Genomic DNA, 21971 nt, shown 5'->3' on the forward strand with positions numbered 1-21971 from the left:
TGCTTGAATCCAGAATGACTATCAAATGGAAGTCTTTGATTTCTTTACAGCTGCTATTAATACTAAATAACATGTAACATCCATTTCTGAAATCCAAACTGTTTTGCAAATGTTTGTAAGCTTTCACGTTTTTCTCATCTTGGATGGTAGAAAAAATGGCGACCTCAATAATTCAACCATTTTAACTTCAACAAAAGTTTCTAAATACACTGGCACACATTCCAAAGGAATTCTTTTCAATTAAAAAAATTAAACCTGACTTTATTGTTCTCTTTCTTTAAACAAAAACCTTGTGTAAACACCACATGTTTTTGAAATTCTGTCCAGCTTGGCTCAGGGTTATCGAGTGAAGCAGGAGCTGAACCAGCAGCTGGAAAATGTCTGCCTGCTGGTCCTTTGCTCAGGGCTCTGCTGTTAGTCACCTACAGCCCACGTTACACAGAAAGGTTTAACTGGTGCTAATATCCAATTAGACTGAGACAAATCACCATAACATTTGATCACCTGAGCATCTTCTGTCCACAAAACTGTGCACTCTGCTGTCTTTCATCCAATACATAGGAGAGATCTACAGCTCTGGGAACCATGTTTCTGTTACCTCTTGTAGATCTCCTTGCATTTTTATAAGGGAACTTTTCTCAACTCCTTCAATAAAGCCTGGGGAAAAAGGACTCCATAGGTGTACACCTTATTATTTTATTCAAGTTACTAATATAATTAGTAAAGGACAATTTCCCAGCTGTAAACTAGTTATACCAACTTAAGTCACTGTATGAGAATAAAAAGGACAATAAAAATAAGTTATAAGAACATAGAGCCTCTAGTTATTATAGCCTTGGACTACTGAAAAACACTAGACAGAATGAAGGAAAAGCGACTAGTCACCAATTCTTTGCTGAAACAAGTAGTATATTAATAGTTGGACATGAACCACCAGTTCTGCTGACAAACTATTTTAAAAGACAGAAAGCTTGACTTTTTAAATGCAGAGGAACAAGCATATTCATCACAGCTCAGTCTCACAGATAGAAGGCTCACATAATTTCCTTGGTGAAGCAGTAATTCAGATAATCTCAAAATAATCATTGCTTGAGACTTCTGTTGAAGCAACACCTCAATTTGTACTTAGCTAGCTTTTCCTTTACACCCACACTATTTCAAACACATGCCCAAGGCAAGAAAAAACAAAAGGTCAGAAGAAGCAACTAAGTCGTAGTATGAAAAGAGCTCTGAATTGAAAGGCTCCTGTATTACATCCAACTTAGTTATTGGACAAAACTGTACCTAAAACTAATAATCAGTATCACTTTCTGACTCTTAAGCAAAACTTCTGATATTTCTCAGCAGGCAGAATCCAGTCTGTATCTTTCACTCTCAACAGAACCATAGGTAATTAACATCTTTCCCTGTTTACAAACTTGGCAATCTTTCAAAACATGAAGTTGATATTCTAAGCACTTGTTTTTCCTTTCAGCAATGAGAACACAATACACTCCTTATTAAACATTGTGTATGAAGTAATAGTGCAACTGCAGTCAAAGGACATAGGGTTGTAGGCAGAGCCTTATTACACTAGGGAGAATACACATCCTCATTCAGAACTCGTGTTCTGAAAACTACTCTACTTTCCTCAGCTAACCTGTAAGCAGTGTAATAAAAAGTCATTAAGAGGCTAATTCTACCTGTCAATCTTGCCTAGCATACAGTTTATGCATGGTAGCTCCTAACTAATCACCATTAACTGTATAAAAATAATGATTTCTTGGGAAAATAAGAAATTGCCAGTAGGATTGCGTGTTCAAAATCATGATTTATTAATGTACTTTTGAATCATGTAGCTCCTTGCAAAGATACACTTTATTAATTATAGAACAAGTATAGTTCTTTCCACAGCTTTCACATTTTAGTCCTCAAGTCCAGGTGAGTATTTTGAAACAAGAAGATCAAAGGTAAATTATGCAAAATGGCTTAAAAAAACCAACTACTAAAAAGCTTCAGTTCTTTCAGAATCCAAGATACACACATAATAAGCAGCATTACAATGTCTGCACTACACCCCCAAGCGATATATGCAGGAGAAGCAGCGTACAGCACCTGCACCAAACCTCAAGGTACACTTCATGATTAGCAGTACACAGCACCTGAACATCTACAGCAGCCTCAAAATTTATCTTAGTACAACGAATGCTCAAAGGCTTTACAGCATCTGTAGCGAGGTTAGATGAAGGGTTATAACACAGTACAGTCGTGTCCAAGAGAGCCCTGCTCACCTGTGCATTCAAACCTGGCCAATGCACCAGCATTTCACCCTTGCACTGTGATGCTTCCCGAGCAAGGCCACATACCTGCAAACCCATCCTACAGCACAAGACAGCAACTCACTGCCCATATCCCTCTCCCCTCCACACACATCACGAGGAGAAGGCAGGTTCCACTGAACTTCTACCAAGACCAAATTACATTCATGACCAACGGACACGACTGCATTGGTGGGGATGAACCTCTGCAGATAAATTTTATACTTCGTGCTTGCTTTTCCTTGTCTGATTTTCCTTAAGGTTGATGTTGACAAAATGCCAGATCTTAAAGGCAAACAAAATAAGTTTAATTTCAAGAAAACATTTATTTGAAGTTTAAGTCACACAGTTTAACAGATGACAACTTTCTCCCCTTCACATTTCAAGCTTTCACCAGAGACCATATACACTGTCCTATGGACCGTGAGATTTTCCTATGATTCCTTTTCAACAAATCAAATGTCTAGGCAGATGAAGACTCACATTTTAAGCAGACTGATTTATAAAATCTGTTTAAAAAAAACTGAAACCAACACAACAAACCAGAACTTTGTTATCAAATTCTTATCACAAATAAAAGGTGTTTAATACTCATAAGTTTGATCTGAAAAATAAATCCCTGACATTCATAATCAAACAGAAGAAACTGCCTTCATAAAATTACCCAGAATTTTAAAATCTTCCAAATATATACACATTTATAACTTAAGTGCTTATTAGCTACAACCTTTTACTCATGCAGAAGTTGTGAGAGGAGAAGGTGTTTCTTAGAGCGGCTTTTCTGAAAATGCAGTAAAACTCTTCACTCGTGCAAAGAACAAAGGGGTGTACATTTTGTCAATGTCGAAAGTAGTAACAGCTGTCTCACCAGTCGATCTGCAAAGAGCATTCAGAAGTTAAATCAGACACTAGTTGCTGTTTAAGTCTCTCCATAACGGAATCATGTTTGACAGTACAGTGTGTGCACCAAACTACAGATGAAATAAAGTGCCTTTTGTACTGCCTTGTTCTGAAAGCATTTGAACATTGGCTGAATCACATTACATAGAATTCACTTCTACTTCCATATCAAAGAAACCACTTTCCACTCTTATTATTAGCTCCAACACTTGAAACAGTACAGGATGACACTCAAGTCAAATCAATATTGAAGTAAAAAAATCCCCTTTCATTTGTTTCACTTAGAACCCTGAATTTGAATACAAGGTGTCACTAAAACTTGCACATTTACAAAACTTTAAAGAAAAGGAACTCAAATAATTCTGAACATCAGTGACAAGCATACATCCTCTTAGCTGTGTTTTATACTCATCTTTATTCTAGTTTCAACAGGGCAACACCATACTGAGAGTTAGAGTAGAACCTGAGCAGTACAGAAACTTCATGCTGAAAATGCCTATGATATTGCCACTTCTTCATAGATTAGGCATGACAATATCGGGTTTTGTAAAAACAGTTTTTCTGTTTAAGGAGTTACCTATACTTCCAAACACCACTAGTTTATTTCCTACATTTTATATTCTCACAGTGCAACAGCTGAGCTATGTCCCTATAAAAATACTGAATATATAGACCAAGAACGTTGGATGACAAGGCCTAAACCCACCCAACCTCAAACATCTGGAGAGTGAACTTGCCAGTCATTCAGAGCATCAGGTGCAAGAGCAGTGGTCATGGCTCTTGCCTGGTTAGTGACCAGAACAGCTGGTCACACGCCCATACTCTGCACTGCTTAATTATACAGTTTGCAAACGTTACAGTTCTCACATGAGGAGTGCAGACATCTCCAGATGACACATCCACAGTGGAAAAGAAATACACCTTAACAAATGTATGTTTTCAACACCCCTTCAGTGTGGTGCTTCAGTAGTGCACACGCTAAGTCATTCAATCCTGATGCATTTCTGAAATCAACTCTGCATAAATCCTTTAAAAGGCTAAAATACTGCAGTACTACTAATTAGGAAACTTCCCATTATCATTAGACCAGGTTACTAAAATCTTGAGATTTCTTAATGTAAGAGTTCATTATGATATATTAAATCAGGACCAGTTACTGTTTCCAGGACATTTTGTTAAAGCCATTTAAGTCTCAATATCTTTACATCTTCTGTACTTAGTATTGAACAATTTAGGATCACATGTATTTCTACAGGTAAGTATCCTTCTTTGCTCTTGTTCTCCATTTACTCACCTGTAGGTTATGTGACAAGAATGATGTATCCACACAAGTTTGTTGAATGTCTGGCGCCCACTGGAGCACAACTGTAGTCCTACATGAAAACTGTGATCTGTTTCTTGTGCAGGAACCCGGCGGAAATACCTGTACTTGTGGTAGTCAACTGGTTTCTGTACAGAGAAATAAGAAGTTTCATGACCTACAAAGAACACTGTGCAACCAGACTGTTAAACTCTCATACTTAAAAGTAAGTACTGGCATTCCTTGAAAATACGTAAATGTAGATGATGGAAGAAGTTTTCACAGAATGCAATACAAGCATGGGAGACACCACCCAGACTGTGCAAACTCATTGTAACACTTCTACCTGTTCACAAATTTCTCTTGACACGCACTTAGTAATTAGAAAATTTTGTAATGTAAATGAGTTGACCAATCATTCAGAATTCAATTAGAAAGTACTGTTTATCTAGTTTTATTTAATGTTGTGGAATCTCACTGCACACAGTCAAATCTGACCTCAAAAAATTACCTCCTTCATCCTTCCTTTCTTTTAACAATGTTGACACCTAATAGCACCACACATGGCAATTAATGCCAAGGGAGAGAACCGTTGTTCAAATATGAACATGGTGTCTATTTGCCTGAATAGAAGATTACAGATTGGGGGAAAAAATATAAGAGACATCACTATGCTTATTCACATTTTGTTTTTAATCAACTTAAAAAGTCAAAATAATTTTTAATGCTTTGGTGTAATGCAAATCTTTGGGTCCTGTAAAATATTCAGTTTGAGAAAAAACTTATTAAAAAGCCCCCTCGTTCACCTATTTCTCCTCTACTCTATTTTTCTACCTACCTCTTCCTTTTTCTTCATTATTACAGCAAATACTTTGGTTTGATTGTCTGTTTCCTGGGAAAGGCGATAATGACCAAGCAAGATTGCATCCGTTCTGGAAGGTTAAAAGGACGATAATGTCAAGGACGTAAAAATATTCTGTGTCTCTAAAGAGTGAAGTACTTATAAAAACAAATATCAACAATGAAACAAAGACTGACTGCATATCATAATTAAGGAACCTATTTCTTATTTCCATTTAGTAAAGTGCCAGGTTCATCGATGATACTAGATGATGAAAACTTTTCGTCAAGTTGCTTCTCATTTTCCTAAATAGGACAGTAAAGGTAAGTTAGTTGGTTCTACCTAGCCTGTTGCTAAGTATTTTCAGACTTTTGGTGAACAGCTCTAATCTGTTCTCAAGCTGCAAATGATTTTCTATGTTTTTACATGCAAACATCTAGAAGTAGTAATTTAGTCATATCCCATTGAAATCTTCACTTTCCTCTTGTCAAGGAAGTGTGAGAAAGCAGTTATAACAAGACAGGGTTTTTAACAGAATTCTAAAACCACCAAGTTAATATCATGTACTCTTCCATCTACTTCCCTTAAAAATTTAAAACCACATAACCCACGAAGGAAATCTAATGACAATATCAGGCCACTAGAATGAAAGATATCTTTGCACCAAGATCAACATTTTTTGTAGTTCTGTAACACAACATAAATGACATTGCATTTTTACTCTTGTTTTGCTAAGTCAGAATATAGAATCTGAGACAAAAGTAAATAGAAATTGCTAGGTAAAGCAAAATGAAAATTGTAGAGCCAAATACTTTATCTCAATAACCTTGTGTTTTTAGTCCGTAAGCGAGGAACTATAGATTGAGGATCTTCAGGAGTTGTTAGCATCATAACTTGACCATCTGGAAAGAATCTCAAATACCTGCAAAAACATAATTACACAATACAAATCTAGAAAACATCTCATTTTGCTATTGTTGTTTGTTTGTTTGCTTTTAAATTCACACCATGTTACCTTAATGGGCAAGAGCACTTGAAAACACATTTCTTCACATATAACAAAAAAAGAGATCACAGAATCATAGAATCAGCCAGTTTGGAAAAGGCCTCTGAGATCATCAAGTCCAACCCTTGATCCACTACCACCACAGTTACTAGACCATGGCACTAAGTGCCACATTCAGTCTCATCTCAAAAACCTCCAGGGACAGAGAATCCACCACCTCAGAAATCAACAGAGAGTTTTGAAGATTAAAAGATCAAGTTATGAAGAGTTGTGAAAGAGGGCAGAATTTCAGAAGTTTTGTCACTTCTATCAAAGCAAGGTGGCTACCCTGGCATCAAAACTGAGTTTAAGTAAGTTTCTCCATTCCTAGCATCAACTGAGACCAATGCAACACAATCTTAGTTACAGTACCAGTACAGAATGGACAATGTCATATGGACTTTTTCAGGTTCTGGGATCTGATCAATTTTTACAGTACTCGGATACTGTGCTGATGTTTGTGAGACTGCAGCAGCAGCCATGCGATTCAATGATTTCTATGAACAGTTTGCAGCCTGAACTGTGTCATGTATTATATAAGAAAAGTAAAGCAGAAGTGGTTTGGGGAAAGAACTCTATAGCAGAGTACTACTATTGTTAATGTTTAAGCTTTATCCACATGGCATGGGATAACTGAGGATGAAATGTGCTTTTAAGCTCATTTCTACTTTTGTAATTTCTATTCTAATAATAAATCCTATTTCTTAAAACCTATTGTCAAAAAATACACATAGCTTTACACACTGTAGCAGTTCCATTCAGTTTTACAGAATGATTAGTGTCTGTGTTATCAAGGGCTGGATTTACAGAACTTAAGAGAGAGAAACATTTCACTCACTCATTGTACTACAGCTCTACCTGTAATATTCCACTTGGTGCCATGCTCTATAGAAACCATCAAGAGATTGTTCTCCTTGACGTATGTATTTTGTCTTGCTGACATAGACACCTAGAGAAGAGGAAGATATAAGTGTATGAACAAAAATTAAAAACATAACATATTTAAGATAAAATACCAACAATCTAAAAATTTTGAGTATACTTTTGTTACTTATACACATGAAAGTTCTTATTTTCATCCCTCACACCCTTCCTTTCTCTTTGCAGATATTCTACAAACTGCAAATGCACAAATAAATTCAGCTTAGGTCTAATGACTTCACAAGCATCAAACCCATCTAATTGCTTCTGTCAGAATTCCATGCACAGTTACAACTATTTCCAAAAGTATGGCTTACCATCAAATCGAACACGAGGCCTCTCCAAAAACATTTCCCTCCAGGAGGCATACGGGACAAGTTTATTGCAGCTCCTGCCCCATATTTTCAAACAGACTTGATGCCAGATTTCAGGATCTCTAGTGAGAATGAGAAAAATGCAAACCCCATAACTTCCCTATAAACCTTGTTTAGCTTTCACATATCAAAGTAACACACTCCATTATTTAGTCTGGATGCAACTGAAAGAAATTTTCTTGAGCAAGAATAGCTCATAATTTAAAATCATTGACTAATTTACTTAATCCTGGAGCATCTGAAAGCCATTTCCTCTTTTCAGTGAAATTCAAGAACATAATGCCATTGTCAGCCAAGTGCAGAACCACAATATTGCAGCAGCCTGGCACTTTCCTGTGTGGTCATATGAGGATGACAACACAACAGACCATATTTTGGAGACCTGCAACTCTAACATGAAAATAAGGTAGAGCAAGTAAGACTTTCTGTTGCATTTTTTATTTACAGTGAAGTCATCTATCTAACATACTATTTAGTGGTGTATTCAAAAGCTGATTAGCACTGTGAGGAGTGTAACATGAAAGTGTCCATGGGAAGGAAAAGCAGGATATACTTGGTGCAAAGAGAAGCTTTACTCTAGATACAGTATCTGCAATACCTGGCACAAATGTAAAATCCACGACAAACAAGAGATAATTGCTCCAATGATCTTAGATCCAGGTCACTTGAAACCACCCATCGGAAAATGTACATAAGTACTTCCATAGGCAATGCTGCAAAGAGAAAGGAAATCCTTGTTAGATGGTAACCTGTAAATCAGTAAGTTATCTGTAATTCCAGGTTTGGCTTTTGTTTTCCATTAAAAAATCCTACTTTTTCACATTGTAGCCAGATGCCACAGAACAAAAAAAAAATCTTTAGTTTGAAAAGTCACTTTACATTAGAAAAAAGTCACATAACAAAGGAACAAAAATCAAGAACTGAAACTGCATTATGGTGAGATGATTAGATAACACATTGGTTTAGACTACAAATATCCACACCTGTAAGGTGTTATACCAAAATTTCAACATACACATTGCACACTACCCACAAAGCAGTATTTTCTTCAAATAAATCAAGTGTGCAACATTACCTCAAAGCATACTGCTTTCGTGTGAAAAGCTAAATAAACTCAGGTCAGGTTCAGTACTGGAGGCCCTAAGAACAAACTATCCACTGTGAAATTGAATTGATATCACTGTCATATTTTGTGGTATGGGTCCAATGACTGAAAATGGTATCACACAGCACTGCTGTAATGAAAGACTTTCTCTTTCCTAAGGGAAAAATATTATAGTATTTCTGGTGAAGAATGTGACCTTGGTCCTAAGCTTTACTTGTAGAAAGGAAAAAAACTATAAAAAATTGTCCAGGGGAGGGGAAGTAAATATATATTCAGCATGTCAGTTACATAGCAGAGGTCTGATCCTGTCCAGTCAATAAAATGTAATATGGAACAAAGGATATCAATTCAGCCAAATACATTGCTTTGTACTGCTTAATTTTTCCTTGAGCTGCTGAGGTCTGTGACTATTGTGCTGCTGTGATGTCCATGAACACCTTGCTTCATTTCACTTTATTTTCTTTTCTTAACCAGAACAGAGGAGATTAGACCAAGATTTCCAAGAGCAACTGACAATTCAAGATGCAAAATACACATGCTTTAGAGGCATCTGTTTTTAAGAGAGTTCATGGCTTATATACACTCTCTACAATTTAGATCTCATAAGGAAATCTAAGGATAACTGTCCTAGAACTGGAGTGCTGAAAATCATTAACCTTCAAAAGACTTTCTAGTTTTTTATATAGTCTTACTGAACTTGAAAACATATTTGTTGCAAAAATCTACAGAATCAGATAAAAATAGGAAATGCAAAGATGAATATTCTTCACAGAACAATTGTCTCTTATTCACACTTAAAAAATTATAATAGATATTTGCAAATGAAACAAAGAAAAAACTGGAAAGAAAACTGGAATATATTTACTTCACCAAGGCTGTTCCTAGAAGCTGCTACATTTAAGTATGACTCTGATCCTGAAAATTCTACTCAGTAGTAGTACTACATGGAAAAATTAGAACAAGATCTGTTTAGCTATTGATGATCTTTTCTTTCTTTATATCTAACTATAAAAGTAAATAAAGAGATACTGTGTGAATTTCTTCAAAGGTGACTTTTGAATGAAGAAGACAAATGTTTTAATAGAGTGAAACGTCTCTATAAATTTTTGCCTCTGAACTCTTACAGTGTATTTTATTTAACTCATACCTGAGATATGGGTCTGGCTGACATCAACCTCAGGCTGACAAAGTTTGACTGAAGATTCCTGAAGAGTTAACTGCTGCTGGAAATCCGACAGGAGATCAGCCATTTTGTCATCCTCTTTGTTCTCCTCAACACTAGAAAAGGGGGAATGCCAATACTGTGTTACTGGACAAAACATACCAACAGATGTCCTCATCTTGGCATCAATCCACGGCCTTACCCTCATTTAATAGAGTTGTTTCCTGTATGTTTTTAAAGCAATCTCATTTCATCATCTAATAAAACAACTACTACAATATTATCAAATTCATTTATACTTTGCTGGAATCCCTCTGACAGTAACAACTGGGTTTGTTTCATTTAATTCCCATTCCAGTTTTTTTCTGGATTTGAGAGTTCGCTATTCACTTTTTTTGTTGAAGTCACTGAAGAATTTCCTGACCCCATGAAAAGACAAATCTCATCTTTCACTTTGTCTAAGATATGGCATATGCAGGAGATAAAGTGTCAATAATGAAAAGCTCTATTTTGTAATCCTTGTCATAATGTAAGATATTAAAAACAATTCAGGATTATTTTTTACTCTTGAATTATTCACTGAAGAGTGATCTTCAGTTGGTTTATTGAACAACAATGAAGGAAAACTACTTTTTTACTTATTCTGTAAACAGACAGATGTAATAAACTTCAGGGGCCAGAACAAGATAGTAGAACAGAAACAATAAGCTTGCTACTCATCAATAAACCTGAAGGACTACTAAGTGATAAAAGAACATTACCACATTAAAAAAAAAATCTAAATTTAAGCTGTATCACAATATCCTTTAATAGCTGCATGCTTGCTTGCACCAATTAACCACAAACTACACAAATTCCTTGACCTACCAATGGGTTTTAAGGTATCACAGAGAAGACAATTATGTTTGGGCCTATCATAACTACAGCAAAATGTTGCACTGAACATGCCTTCCTTTATTTTGATGAATATAATGGTCAGTCCCAGTATGTACAGGCCACACTGCAGATTGTTTTTTCCAAATGTAATTGCGTAATCTTTTGTCTCATCAAGTTCATATAAAACACCTACAATAGTCCTTCAGAAAGCAAAACCACTACAACTAGAATCTCTGGAAAGAACACATCTCTACAAATACTGCTTTTAAACAATTGAGAGTACTGGTTAGTTTTCCCTCACTGTCATGTAGTGCTGGGAACAGTGCAGTAACATTTAAAAAACTGAATAAAAATTCATAGAATCATTTAGGTTGGAAATGACCTCTGAGATCACTGAGTCCAATCATTAAGCCAGCACTGCCAAGTCCACCATTAAACCACGTCCCTAGGTGCCACATCTACACATCTTTTAAGTACCTTCAGGAACGGTGACTCAAACACTTACTTCCCTGAGCAGCCTGTTCCAGTGTTTGACAAGCCCTTCTGTGAAAACACAGAATTTCCCTAATATCCAATCTAAACCTCCCCTGGTACACCCTGAGGTCATTTTTTCTAGTCCTATTGCTTGTTATTTGGGAGAAGAGACCAACCCCCACCTTGCTACAACCTCCTTTCAGGTAATGAGCAACAAGATCTCCCTTGAGCCTCCTTTTCTCCAGCTCCCTCAGCCACACCTCGCAAGACTTGTGCTCCAGACCTTTCACCAGTTTTGTTGCTTTTCTCTGGACACGCTCCAGCACCTCAATGTCTCTCTTTCTTGTAGTGAGGGGCACAGAACTGGACAAAATACTCAAGGTGTGGCCTCCCAGTGCAAAGTACAGAGGGATGATGATCACTGTCCTGGTCCTGTTGGTCACACTATTTTTGATACAGGCCAGGATGGCACTGGCCTTCCTGGCCACCAGGGCGAACTGCTGGCTCCTGTTCAGTCACTGTCGACCAGCACCCCCAAGGTCCTCTTCTGCCAGGCAGCTTTCCAAACACCCTGCCCCCAGCCTGGAGCACTGCCTGGGGCTGTTGTGACCCAAGTGCAGGACTCTGCACTTCACCTTGTTGAACATCGTACAATTGGCCTTGGCCCATCAATCCAGCCTGTCCAGATCCCTCTGTAGATCCAGCTCCCTCTGTAGATCCTTCCTACCCTCCAGCAGATCAACACTCCTTCCCACCTTGGTGTCAGAGAGTCTTAACAGAGAAAACAATTGCTGAAGTAAGAAAATAATCCTAAGAAAACCAAGATTTTTACATTACTATAGTGTATCATCCAGTAGTTTTCCTAGCACACAAATGCACAGCAAAGATTTCATGCCAGCAGCCCATTCAGAAACTAGAGTAAGAGATGTAAATAAAGCACTTAGCTCATCTTCCACTCTTTTATATTGAGTTAACTGCTGCACTGGAGCTGTATTGCCCTGGGGCAACAAGACTGAACTAGTAATATCACAGGGACATGGTTGTACTTTCCTTTTTTATTCTCCATTTTAAAATTCTTGATTTCTTGTAGCTATCAGCAGCATCCACGGCTGCTGAGTGAGCAATGAATCGGGAACCTGTGCTCCATAAGCTCATCTTCACTAGGTTATGTGAGCCATAACAGGGGTTTTGGCCCTAACCTGAATTCTGCCCTCAAACACAAGTCTTGGGCTCAATTTAGGCCAACTTTTAAGACGTTACACATCCGGTGTATTGAGGCTAGGGGTATTCTGATGCTTGTAATGGTGAAAGACTAGACTACTCAGATTATTATCTGTGAGCTTCTAAATGTATTGCTTTACTTATTGAAAATGCTCTCATTTAGTCAGTCAGCACAAGAACAATGGATTATTCCCTTGCTTAATTAAGATGCTTATTCCACAATACGAAGCTCTTACTGATTAATCTTTTTGCCATCTACAACTTCGTAGATGATCCTAAATCTGAAAATCAAAAAACAAAATAAAGTGACTGACGTTTTCTTCCTTTTTTAAGTAACAACATGACTATTTGTAATCCTTTCACCTGAAATTACCTAGCTCCAAACAAGCCTGTTACTGTCTTTGAAGGACAAGGTAGAAAAGTCTTCCTTAGACTAATACATCTGTAAACTTTTTGTGAAGCAGTCTATTCAACTGAGAGGAAATAAGTTTTCCAGATATTAAGAGACTTACAACTGTGTATCAGAGTGGAGTATTGATATGCTTCAGAAACAAAATATCATGTTTCAATACTCCTATGCACTTGATTAGTAAATTTTGATACTTACCACCTCTTTCCAACTCCATCACCATCTGGGGACCGTGTATAGGTGATCTTAAACTCTATATCAGGTACAAGCTGCATGGCTAGACGATAAAACTTGATGGCTGAAAAGAAAGGTTTGATGTTTCAACATATCTGATGCCCACACTAGCTTATCAAAAGATTGTTTTCAGAGAGACAGCTTTCATTAAAAGCACTAAAAAGCTTGAAAACGCCTTTGCCTAAGAAATCTTATTTAGTCTGAACTATTTAGGTTTAAATAAAACACATAAGAGAGGAACATTAAGCACCTATTTTAAAAACTAAAAATGACATGTACTTTTTCAGAATAAACAGCTATCTCAGGTGTGCTTCAGCTTTTACAAATTTACTACAATTTCAACGATGGAGTACAAAATTTTACATTAAAATGTTACAAAGTCCTGATAACGTTTGTCACCCGGCTCTTACAAAGCTTTCTCAACACACCACAAAGATTTTAGGCAGTATATTTGTAAGTAATCATGAGGAACATGGAAGAGAAAAATTATGCAGGTACATGTTGTTCCTGGTAGAGGTATTCAGACATATACAGCATTATATATGTGAGGAAGATCAATAAAATATTGTTCTAATTTTAAAACTTCAACAACAAATGCAAAACAAGTCAATTTCCCTATGGCAAACCCCTTGGAACTAAAGAAAGCACAGAAGTAAGCCACTGAAAATGCTGAGGGTGAGGAAAGCAGCCTTGCCACATGACTATGGGGTTTGAAGGAAAAACTGACAGATTGGATTTTGCACACTGTTCTTGCACATAGAGAAAGTACTTCTGCCTTTAACACTCCAAAAGATCCTACAAAACTGAGTAGAGGAGGTTCAGGAAAATCACCCTGTGGCAACAAACTTATTTAAGCAGCAGAACGCCTTTCCTCTGAGTCAACTCTGTGAATCCTTCTTAATTTAAATGAATTTGCTCCATGCACATTCTATCTGTTTTAATACCAGTATTAAGACCATGTATTTATATGTCTCTTTGTATTCCCACATGTTGATACCAAGATCAGAGGGCAATTCTTCCTCAGTTGGACTCTTAAAACCAAAACTCAAACAAATAATCAGTGAGTATGAAGCTCTAAATTTGTCTAAGAAACCTGAGTTTGGGGCTAGTAACCGTTCCTATTTCCTTGAGTTCATGTCAGGGCCAGTTACTGACAAGCAGTATCCTTTGGCTGCTGAGGATGAGGAATACCAGCAGCCAGCTAAACACAGATCAGCCTCAACTTTAGCATTTAATCTTGCAGATGAGACGTGGAGTGTACTGAAGCAAGACTAAGCTGCTGCACACAATTGTCTCACAAACGTCAGTCATCAGCAGATTTCAGAAGCAGGTTGAAATGCCACTTAGATTCTGGTGACCTGGTCCAGGTCAGCAAATTAAAAGTCTGCTCTGAAAACAGATGCCCCAACACGTGCTCAGTAATATATTTGGGTCTGGCACTGGACTGTGTCTCTAAGGTCTCAGATGTGTGTGTAGAAACAGTTCAGTTTAGTTTCTTTAAGTCTCAAATCAAATTCAACTGAGAAAGATGGATTCATACTCATGCAATCCAGATGCCTGGAACACCTTTGTGAATGCAATTCTGATTGATATTACTACTTCTCTGCTGCTATGTTTAACATACCAGGAATGAACTCAAGCAGATGAAGCCATAGCTTTCATTTTATATACACAGTGTTTAAAAAGACTGCTTTCCTCACTTTTTTAAAAATTCACTCAGAAAGAATCTTCACATATCTACTTCACAATTTCCTAAATGATAGATTACACGCCAGATTTCTAGTTCTGACGTACCTTTTTACTGTGCATTTAATCCCACACTCAACATATATTTACCTAAAGTAATTTTTCCCAGTAGAAACATGTAATAAATTAGAAACTGAGACAACTAATGTTATTACCTACAGAGGACTCACACACTCAGTTTATTTGAGATATAAAACAACCACCAGAATCCCCTTGCAAGAGAAGGAGAACTCCCATGGTGGAGAGGAAATTTTGCATTCAGCAGGTGGCTGAGTTCAGGAGTTTCCAGAGTACTCTCAGACTTGCATATCTTAACTTTTTTTGCATATGCACTTTAAACACAGTGGCCAAAACCTGCAGTGGATGAGCAGGATGGCAAGTTGGAGTTCTGTTTTTCACAGGAAACAAATAGAAAACTGGTATCTCCACTACTGACCTACAGGCCTTGGCAGTTAGAGTAGGCTTCTTACTCTATATATTCTGAAAACTAAATATGAAAAAGAAAACTTTGAATTTCCATTTTACTACTGCTGGTAGCAAGAGAGCAAGCAACTAAGCAATTTAAATATTTATGGTAAGCCTCATAAGACTACCAGATTTAAACACTCACTTCAGGAATTCTTAAAAGAGCTATCTTAGCATGCTGTGGTAATCAGAAAAACTCAAACAAAAAAAGACCCACAAAACAAAACAAAACCAACCAAGCAAACAAAAACACCATCACACTCTCCTAAAAAAAATCATAAATAACCCCACAACCAAATAACAAAGAATTCCACGGATTAAGTAGTTCTGTTCACAGTGGAATGACAAAAGCTGTGAACTTACAGTATATTATATTGCCTTGATTAATTATTATGCTAATTTCACCTTACAGAAGTCACAAAAAGAAGCACTCTATATGAAGAAGCAATCCAGGGCTTCATTAAATTGCAAGATTTCAAGATACTGTTGTTTTGTCTGAAAGCTAGAAATTCTTTCCTTGATCTCACTTTAGCTTCACTTTTAGAACTGTGATATGGTGGTTCCTTTTAAAGCATGTTTGTTTGTTTATCTGAATAATTGAGCTCTCATATTATTATGAGCATGTAGTTTAAGTTCACTGGCATCATGCAGACTTGCACATAAATCAGAGGGTGTTAGATTCCTCTATAATAAGGGTGTTCATTGTAAACTTCTGTGTTACCTTCATAAAGAGCCCCATTTCGTTCTTCTTCCACTGCCTTCAGGAAAAGTTCTTTTGCCTGCACAATAAATTACACAGAACATTTCTCAAATCCTTTATAAATACAAGTGCAATGTCCCTTGACTCAGAATTACTTTTGATTTTCCTACTGTACCCTATGAAGGAGATGAATAAAGTAATTCCATAAGAAGATATATTCATGTGGTATAAGTCATAACTGACATTGACAATCAATGAACTATCCACATTCCAGCTGCTCATCTCTTACCTACAGACTTTCAGAAAGTAGACTGTTAAGGTGACTCAAAGCCAAACATAAAACCGAGAAAAAACAGTGTAGGATTATGGAAGATATTCGTATGGAGACAACAGAGTAGTGACCTCTGTTGTTTCACTGGCTTTAATTCACCATTAACTTTTAGGATAGTTAACACTGCAACAGTTACACACACAAACAAAATCTCAGAATTGTACAGCCATTTTTCTGTACCTTTTCCTCTTTTGCTATCTCCTGTTTCCCTCTGGCATCTACAGACTTTACTCCTGGTCCTCTTGAAGATGCTCTGCATGGCAGAGGTTCCAACCCACTAGAACTCACACCCGGGGCAAGCTCAAACATCCACTGAGCTCTGAACATCTGGAGCTCTGCCTAAAAGACATGATTAATTAAACTTAGTATCACATATTCAGACACTACATATTCTGAAGAGAAATTATACAGTACAAACTTCAAAAAGAATTTCAAAATTACACTTTACACTTCCAAGTCTTAGATGGTTTCAGTGAATTTTGACACAGGGAGTTAGTAATTGTTTCACAGCAAATTAAAACAAGTGCACAAGTACTTGTTCAGTCTCATTCAATAACACAAGTGCTTTTTTCTGGGCTGTTCACCTCAGAAGAAAAATGATGGTATTTCAAGAAGTGGTTGTTAGTACTATGGCTATGACCTTAGATTCTATAGAAAAGTGTTGTTTCTAGACATGATGTTTCTTCTTGTTTATGCAGAATTATCTTAAGCAAGAAATCAATTAGCTCTTCAAATTAAAATGTAGAAAACGCAATTTTCTGTATATAAGCATAGTAAACTTACATTAATAAAGGAGGTCTTTTACATAGTATACAAATTAAGATCTTACTCCTTTCTCTTTTAAAAAGTAAGGACTATACTCTGAGAAAAAAAGACAAGTTATAACTCTTGTCATGCATTTTTTTCAGCATCTTTTAAGTTACATTTTACACATCTCCTACAATCATCAGGACTTCAGCAGATCAACTACACAGACATCTAGTATTGTAAGAGAATGCACCTCTCTATTGGTCTGCTTTTATCAGCTTTCCGGCCCAGGAGAGAGAGAGATAACTTAAACTGGAATTTCATCGATAGAGAAAACGCTGTCCCATTTCTATAGTTCTTCAAAGAAATTCCAAATCTGCCACAAATTTTCTTTTCATCTACGCAGATAACTGAAAAGTGAACTTGACACTTGGAACACAATGCAAAATGTACCTATCTCACTTTTGAAGGGACAGACAGATTAAGCATTTTTCAGATCAACAAATATGTGGTAACTAAACGAGGATAAGTGACGAAGTAACAGCAGTACTATGTTTGTAAAAAACACTAGCATGAGAGACATACCTGAAGATTTGCTTCACCGGATCTGTCATTGTCCTCAGTTCTTACCAAATCAGTGTGACAATCTTCTTCAGCTTCTGCCTAGTAGAAAGCAGTCAAATGTGATTATAGAGTCTGCGTAACTCCCTACAGCACATTCACAAAGCACAAATGTCATAGTCACACATTAAAAACAAAACATTAGGCATACTCCCCTTTTCATGGTTGATTTAAAAACTACTAGTATTGATTACACACCCCTATTAATTCCATGAAGGTGGGGTTTGCATTTTAAACATCTTAATCCAACACAGATTACTTATGTATCACTTGAAGGCTTGCATGCATCAGTACCCTGGCATCATACCTGAATAATACAGTCAGTGTCTATGTCAGAGCGTAGAACCAAAGCTTCAGTATTAAACAGTATGTGCTTTGTACAAGAAATGAAAATTTAATCACTATCTTCTTACTGTAAAGAAAACCGGTAGTTTTGATTTGTTTAAGATTTACAAAAGCACAAAAGACCTGTGTTTTGAGTAACAATAGACACTTTATGAAAACTATGGGGCAATAAGGACAATCTCAAAATTTACATGTGAAACTAATCAAGAAATGTACTGGAAAATAAAATAAAAAGCTAGTGTGAGAGCTTGGCAGCTGGTTTTATTTACAGTTCTGCTGTGAGGTTAAACAACTAAGACCTCAAATAAGACCTTTGACTAAACAGGGTTCTACACAGGAAGTTAAGACAGTTAGTTTAAGAGGAAAACTTAAAAAGATGCAAATGAATTTCTCATTATACTAAGATTTATGTAATATTTACTAAAACAAAGGAAAACTAATTCAGAGTATCAGTGACAAGCCACTACAATGACAACAGCAGCAAGATGTCAGTAAGGAAAAAAAAACTGAACTAAGACATTTGTTTAATGTTCTTCCTGCAGCTGAAGCAAACCTGTTTTTCTACCATTCTGTGCTGAAATTCACATCTATAGTTGTAGAAGTATATAATGCAAAGTGAGATTACAAGAAGGCAAACCTGACATTATCACAACTACTTACAGAAGTTTAGTTTCCCACTCCTTCTTATTGTAGATACTGCTCAGACTTCAAAGTGACATTCTGTCAGTGACATTCTACCAAGCTCTCAAAAAGAAAACTCTATCTTCTGCACAATCACAATGCAGAAATCAAAGCATTCTTGTATTCTGAAAATTCATAAAATTTTTATAGCATCTAGAAGTTTTGATCAAACTACAGAATACTGGCAAACCTGATGGGAAGGCAACATTTAATCTCTTTGTCTTGGTGACAAGCACCTCCCTGGAGCTCAGCTGTACCATGCCTTTGGTTTCCCCAACAACCAGAAACTTACTGGTTTCTCATCTGTAAAACTAACTGATGTCTCAGTTAATTTATCATTTACAATTGATAATGCAGACAGGGTTGGTTGGTTAAACAGATATTGTATCTGTTTCTACATTCTCACTTGAAGGCTGTACATTTTTAACTTCTCAGCAGAGAAAACAAGTGAGCCAGAACACTCCAAAGAACGGGCAGCATTAAATCTGAGCAAGGAGTAAATAACTTGGAATTTTCATGGGCTTTGATTCCAGAACTGAATTGCAGGCAGTTAATGCCCTATGAGTTACAGCAGCCCTACCACATTATTTTAGCATACAGGAAGTATATATGTCTATGTTGGCCAAGCAGAGATAGCCCAGGGATGATCTAACGCTGAAATGGATGTCTGTAAGTGCATTACTAGGGCACTGAGCTGACACAAGTAAGGCCTTGATTTTGCCTCCATAGAGTGCAAGGTTTCTGGTTTGCAGCTGAATTATGGCCAATCAGCTTTCAAGTCAGGGCAGAATAAGCCTGGTTTTATCTGCAAAATGCAGAAACTAGCAGTTTCCAAACTAAATCAACACACTATCTTCTTATGCATAAAGGCACGCCCACTAAGACCTTTAACTCATGGAGTCTGTAAACAAACTGATTTCAGAGTAAGAGTTAAAATTACTTAAGAAATTTACCACATGTTCAAAAAGCTTATTTTTCACTAATCTGTTAAACTCTTGATTTTCCTTCCATTATCTCTGTTCAACTACCCTACTTCTTCACATCTGACTCACACTCAGACGTGGTTCTGGACCAACTGCATCCAAAATGTCATTTGATGCTCTTTGCAACCTAAACCTCAATTCAAACAAAAATTCTATGAAGACCTAGCCCACAGTCTAAAAGCTGTCAAAAAATCACAAAGTTGATTACAACCAAAGCTTTTACTTTTGCCATTACCTCCTCTTTACTGCATTCGTGTGTGATCTGAAGTTGCCCATATCAAAAGTCTGCCTCCTCTCAGCAGCAGCAGCCTGAGTGGCCACCTCTCTAAATTTACCAGTAAAGTAATTAATTCACATTGCTACTGCACACTTAACTGGACTGTAAATCTGATCTCTATTAACAACTTTCCACTATTTATTTGATCTGCTGAAACCCTAATGTTTTGCTAGGGCAAGCAAGTAAACACAGGTAATGCTGAAGCAAGGACCTTCAGTAGGAGAAAGCACATTGTAATGCATAAAAATTGGCTCCTTGTCCCTACTCTGACAATACTGAAGTTGTAGTTATAGTTTCTAAAATTCACAGAACACTGTACTGTAACCACTACTTAGTGGATTAATCCAGACTGTTCATCTTTATGCTGCTGACCTCACTTCTGCTGCAAGTCAGCTGTTACATGAAACAGTGACTTTATCCTGATTGAAACTAAGACATCATTGTGTGTACTGATCAGCTTGATTAACTTTCCATGATAAAAGTGGTAGCCTGTCAAGCCACCAAAAGGTCAACGTGTCAAAAGTAAACACCTGAATTAAGACTGCGACCTGTAAAAAAAGAAGTCAGCTGAATAGGTTTCATTCTAATTTGCTTGCAAACCTTTAGAAATAATTTACCAAATGCCAAACTAGTTTATCTGCACAGTTTAGTTTTGTTTTGCAATCAATAATTGCATGCTGATTTCCTCAGAGTAGAACAACCGCTTACTAAACTGTCTGTCATGTCAGGTCCTTTAATAGTTCTGATCTCTGTTTCAGCAAAATAAAGCCAAGATCAGAAACAGTTTGAAGTTGAGTATCACTAGTTGAACAGGACTATGTGTAAACTGAACAGAACCCAGGGAGGAGCAGGCATGACAAAGTGACCATCAGCTAACATTCTGCTTGGTTTTATGAAAAAATGAGAAATTTGCTCCATTTTTCTGTCAATGTGTTAGAAGCAACACCGTGTTTAAAAATAAAGAGTTTTAATCATAGTGGTGAGCCGTTTTAAGCACCCTTGTGTGATATAAATGGTTTAACTTTGAATAATCGAGTTCTCATCATGGATACTTAAATCCATATTGAGATGCAGTCAAAAAAGCAATACTGAACCAAGCACTATTTCTGATACGTTAAATTACAAACTCAGATAACTGGAGTGCCCGGCTGACAGAGCCCTTTAAATTACAGAGCGACTGCGTGCCACCAGATTTTTGAGGGGAGGAAAAGGTAAGGCACGCTTTCTGTAATGACACAGTGATTTGTCGGGTGTTCCTAGGGGAGAGCTCGGTCGTTCTCGAACCGCGCAACCCCACTCATCAGCCCCGTATTCTCTGCAGGAGGCGGCCGTATCTCGCTGAGGCGGGGTGGGATCACGGCACGCTTCCCACAGGCATCCCCCGGTGCCCGCAGGCGGGCAGGGCAGGGCAGGGTTGCCTGGCAGCAGCTCGTCCCAGGGGGCCGCTCCCGGGCACAGCCGCCGTGTCCCGGTCCCGCCCGGCCGGCCCTGCACGGCGGCCGCGCTCCCGCCGCCCGGCCCGCTCACCATGCTGCCGACGCTCGGCCGGCGCTGTCCCGTCGCGGGGGCCCTGCCCCCCCGCTCGGTCCGTGTGTCTTCCCTGCCCGCGGGGGGCCCTTAGCAGAGTTCTCGGTCGGAGAAGCGCACCACGCAGCGGGAGTCCCTGCGGGCCCTGCGGACGGCAGCCATCTTCCCGGCGAGCGGGGCCGGCGGCGGCAGCGGCGGGACACGGCCCGGGCAGACCCGCCGGTCAGAGCGCCGCCTCCCGCGCGGGCCGCTACGATGCGCCACGGCGGGGACTCCCCGCCCCAGCGTGCACCGCGGCCCGCGCCGCCTCTGCCGCCCGTGGCGGGCGCGCACGGCCGGCTGGGGAGCGTAGTCCGCAGCGGCATGCCGGGGGAAGGACGGCGGAGCAG

General features: G+C 38.1%; 1 protein-coding gene across 1 annotated transcript; it reads right to left on the minus strand.

The window, feature by feature from the left end:
• Nucleotides 1-1790: 1790 nt before the first annotated feature.
• FBXO9 (F-box protein 9) lies at nucleotides 1791-21906 on the minus strand. The gene is made up of 13 exons (XM_050316103.1): nucleotides 21583-21906; nucleotides 17734-17811; nucleotides 16582-16740; nucleotides 16092-16149; nucleotides 13124-13223; nucleotides 9931-10061; nucleotides 8277-8391; nucleotides 7622-7740; nucleotides 7242-7332; nucleotides 6165-6260; nucleotides 5336-5429; nucleotides 4492-4646; nucleotides 1791-3173 (listed from the first exon to the last, which is right to left on the minus strand). The coding sequence occupies exons 1-13, from the start codon at nucleotides 21583-21585 to the stop codon at nucleotides 3065-3067; spliced, it is 1308 nt and encodes a 435-aa protein (XP_050172060.1). The 5' UTR covers nucleotides 21586-21906; the 3' UTR covers nucleotides 1791-3064.
• Nucleotides 21907-21971: the final 65 nt, after the last annotated feature.

Source organism: Myiozetetes cayanensis, unplaced genomic scaffold (assembly GCF_022539395.1).
Source record: "Myiozetetes cayanensis isolate MyiCay16 unplaced genomic scaffold, myiCay2020 scf2-11, whole genome shotgun sequence".
NCBI lineage: Eukaryota > Metazoa > Chordata > Aves > Passeriformes > Tyrannidae > Myiozetetes > Myiozetetes cayanensis.

Coding starts and splice junctions, on each gene's coding strand:
- FBXO9 (XM_050316103.1), bottom strand. Junction 13,224..16,091: donor AAATGGGGCTCTTTATGAAG/GTAACACAGAAG, acceptor CTTTCTTTTCAG/CCATCAAGTTTTATCGTCTA. Junction 5,430..6,164: donor TTACGGACTAAAAACACAAG/GTTATTGAGATA, acceptor TTAACCTTCCAG/AACGGATGCAATCTTGCTTG.